At 41.5% G+C, this 4,145-nt stretch overlaps 1 protein-coding gene across 1 annotated transcript; it reads left to right on the top strand.

The window, feature by feature from the left end:
- The first annotated feature begins 524 nt into the window (after positions 1-524).
- On the top strand, positions 525-1,463 carry LOC122450160 (olfactory receptor 51I2). Its single transcript, XM_043482359.1, has one exon. The coding sequence runs from the start codon at positions 525-527 to the stop codon at positions 1,461-1,463; it is 939 nt and encodes a 312-aa protein (XP_043338294.1).
- Positions 1,464-4,145: the final 2,682 nt, after the last annotated feature.

Genomic DNA, 4,145 nt, shown 5'->3' with positions numbered 1-4,145 from the left:
TCTCCTCCCTAACCAAACATACATCATAATTCAGACTAGCTCTGTGTTATGCTATCATTAATTAGTGACATGACTGAATCAAACAACATTGTGAAGGAAAAATTTAAATACTTGTACAGTTACTGATGAGTCAAACACCAAATGTCCTTTGTAATAGTTCTCTAAGAAGTTTAATTAACCTATTTCCTTTCAAAGAAGTGATTAGAATTGCAGATACCATAGTGCGAACAGTTTCTTTGTAACTAACTGACACATCTAAGCATTTGTCAATATTGTCCTTCTTTCATAAAACAGAGGGAATATGTAGCCCAGCCTATGACTTGATGATCATAAAGTATGAAGAAAAGAAGTTTACCTGTATCTTTACAAAATAAGTGATTTCATGAATGAGTCAGTTTAAATTGTGTAGACACCATCTGCTCTGTCTTTTACTCCCTGGTCCCTCCTCTTCCAGTAAGTGCAGCTCTCAGAAATCACTAAATCAGAAGGTCTGACCCTGGAAAGCTCTCTGGCTTCCTCCTGCCATGGGGTCGTTCAATGTCACTCGCCCTGCCTTCTTCCTTCTGACTGGGATCCCTGGCCTGGAGAGCACTCAACTCTGGCTAGCGGGACCCCTCTGTGTGATGTACGCTGTGGCTCTCGGGGGCAACTCGGTGATCCTGCAGGCTGTGAGAGCGGAGCCCAGCCTGCATCAGCCCATGTGCTACTTCCTGTCCATGCTGTCTCTCAGTGACATGGCCATGTCCATGGCCACACTGCCTACTGTGCTCAGAACCTTCTGCCTCAATGCCCGCACCATTGATTTTCATGCCTGCCTAATCCAGATGTTCCTCATTCATTCTTTCTCCATGATGGAGTCAGGCATTCTGCTGGCCATGAGCTTTGACCGCTATGTGGCCATTTGTGATCCCTTGCGCTATGCCACTGTGCTCACTAATGAAGTCATTGCTGGAATGGGTTTAGCTGTGACTGCTCGGAGCTTCATCATGCTTTTTCCTCTTCCCTTCCTCATCCAGAGGCTTCCTATCTGCAGATCCAATGTCCTTTCCCACTCCTACTGCCTCCACCCAGACATGATGAAGCTGGCCTGTGCTGATATCACAATCAATATCGTCTATGGACTCTTTGTTCTTATTTCCACATTTGGCATGGACTTGTTATTTATCTTCCTGTCCTATGTGCTCATTCTGCGCTCAGTCATGGCCATTGCCTCCCATGAAGAACGCCTCAAAGCTCTCAACACATGTGTGTCACATATCTTGGCTGTACTTGCATTTTATGTACCAATGATTGGGGTCTCCATGGTGCACCGCTTTGGGAAAAATGTGCCAGGATTCATCCATGTCCTTTTGTCCAACATCTACCTCTTCGTGCCTCCTGTGCTTAACCCTCTCATTTATAGCGCCAAGACAAAGGAGATCCGCCGAGCCATTGTTCACGTGTTTCACCGCATTAAAACGTGACTTCCACATTTGGCTTTAAAATATAATGATCATTGTAGCAATAGACTATCATCCACAGTGTCATTATTATCATCATTGTTGATGTTGTTATCCTAAACATCATAATTATCATCACAAAGGTAGATTCACTGGGGTGAGGTGGTGGAGATTAAAGATCAGGAACGGAGATTCAAAACTTATAGGACAGAAAAAAATGTGTAACAATACAGCTCACAAAAATCAATTTCATTCATAGAAAGATAACTATTAGAGTCAACTGAGTGATTAGACAAAACTTTGCAGAGGAACATTAAGCTAGGAGTCATTTTCTATAATAATAAATATTACTAACATAATAATAATAGTATCTGTTTCTTAAGTGTCAGATTCAGTTCTAAATTATTTTTGCATTAATTCATTTAATATGTCTAACAATCTTATGAAGTATAGAGAATGAAATGAATTGTTCAGAGTAACTCACATAAAGTGTGATCCAAGTGAGATTCAATACTTGTCTGTCTCCAATGTTTGTACCCAACCACTGCAAATATTGCCTCCCTAACTGACATCACTATTAACATTACAACTTCTTGAGGTATGCCAGACTGGGAAAGATAGATATCATATGATATTGCTTAAATGTGGACTCTAGAGAAAAATTTGCTGTTCATTGTTCAGTTGCTAAGTCAGGTCCCACTCTTTGTGACCCCATGGACTGCAGCACGCCAGGCCTCCCTGTCTTTCACAATCTGCTAGAGCTTGCTCAAACTTGTGTCCTTTCAGTGGGTTATGCCACCCAGCCGTCTCATCCCCTGTCATCCCCTTCTCCTCCTGCCCTCTGTCTCTCATGGCATCAGGGTCTTATCCAATGAGTGGGTTCTTCAAATCAGTTGGCCAGACTATTGGAGCTTCAGCTTCAGCATCAGTCCTTCCAATGAATATTCAGGGTTGATTTCGTTTAGGTTTGATCTCCTTGCTGTCCAAGGCACTCTCAAGAGTATTCTCCAGCATTACAGTTCAAAAGTATCAATTCTTCAGCAGGCAGCCTTCTTTATGGTCCTGCTCTCCCATCTGTACATGACCAGTGGAAAAGACATAGCTCTGACTACATGGATTTTTGTTGGCAAAGTGATGTCTCTGCTTTTTAATAGGTTATCTAGGTTTCATAGCTTTTCTTCCAAGGAAGAAGTGTCTTTTAATTTCCAATAAATATCATATACAAGGTTATAGTTTATAATTTACTTAGATATCAGTAGCTTACTTAAATACTTATTTTAATAGCTTAAACAAATATAACTTATCTCAGAAAAAAACACTTCTTTCTACCCACAAGTCTGTTAATTAGGAAATTGGTCAATATTTGTTACTCAGAAATAATACATATACATTGGTGAATGAAATGGTAACCCACTCCAGTATTCTGGCCTGGGAAATCCCGTGGAGAGAGAAGCCTGGTGGGCTATAGTCAATGGGGTCATAAGAGTCAGACATATCTGAGTGACTAAACAACAGTAAAATTAAAACAATGCAATACATACACAAATTTACACACATAGTCATATATAATAGAGTATTTTTTCCTCTACTAAGAATATAAGGGCTTATCATTTTCAACCTCCTCAGCAAATGTCTCTATAATCTATGGTCACTATAAACAGGCTGTGTGTGTACACACCTGCACATGCCCCATAGGTCCCTAACCAAGCAAGAGCTGGAAAGTGAGTACTTTCAAACACTGAAAGGAATTACAATCACTATTTTGTTCAGTGATGCCTTACTTATTCAGAACTCAGATCAGCACATTTGTATTCAGCTGTTAGCACTGCTGAGGTTAAGAAGCTCTGCCCTAATCAAAGATTTAAAAGAGTTATGAATTAGATGATTTAAATAAAGGTTTCTGAAGAGACCCATTGGAAAGAGCTAAGTCTCCCATCCCCCACCCCTCATACTGAGAAAGGAATACAGAGGTGCATCCCACTGTCCTTGAATGAAAAGAGAGTTTCCTGAAGGTTTCTACTCAGAAATCATAGGTCCCCTGAGTTGTGGGGAGAAAGAGACACAGCAGACCAGTTCCTTATTACCCCTGGAAATTTAAATGGAGCAATGAAAGTTACCTTGCTGTTCTGATAGCAGGATTGAGTAGCAGACTATTGCTGTTTTGAGGTAGGACATTTGTTTCACACAGGAAGGCTGCCCATTTCTGGGTGGCTACATGTTAGAGAGAGCTGGCATGATGTGGTTATACATCCTGACAAAAAGAATGTAAAGGGGATCTGGGTTGTGGACAGAGTCAAAAGCAATCATATAAAAATATATTAGTTAAGATTGATGTAGGAAATAGATGGACCCCTGGGCTGGACAACTGGTGCTTGTCAATTGGCGTACAATTGAAGCTTTGTTTTCCCTCAGAGATTCCAAGGATGAAGCTAGTGGCAAAAGCTGAGCTTTGCTGGAGTAAAGAGATAACATGCAGAAGTTTCCTGAGATCAAGGAAACTTCCCTGACAGCAACAGGTACAGAAAGCGGGGGCGGTGGGGGGGGCGTTGCTGCCCCATGATACGTGTTGCCAACCCCCACAGGGCTGTGTGGTGGAATCCCTCTTAGGCAAAAGTTGCACAAGCATAGTGGGGAGGGTCCTAGGGCAGGACAGGTGTGAAAATGAAAACAAGATTTTTGGGCAAAGGAAGCAACAGTTAGAACTAG

Source organism: Cervus canadensis, chromosome 11 (genome assembly GCF_019320065.1).
Source record: "Cervus canadensis isolate Bull #8, Minnesota chromosome 11, ASM1932006v1, whole genome shotgun sequence".
NCBI classification, from domain to species: Eukaryota; Metazoa; Chordata; class Mammalia; order Artiodactyla; family Cervidae; genus Cervus; species Cervus canadensis.
Note: the sequence above shows the minus strand (reverse complement) of the source record. Positions and strands in the feature narration are given on the sequence as shown.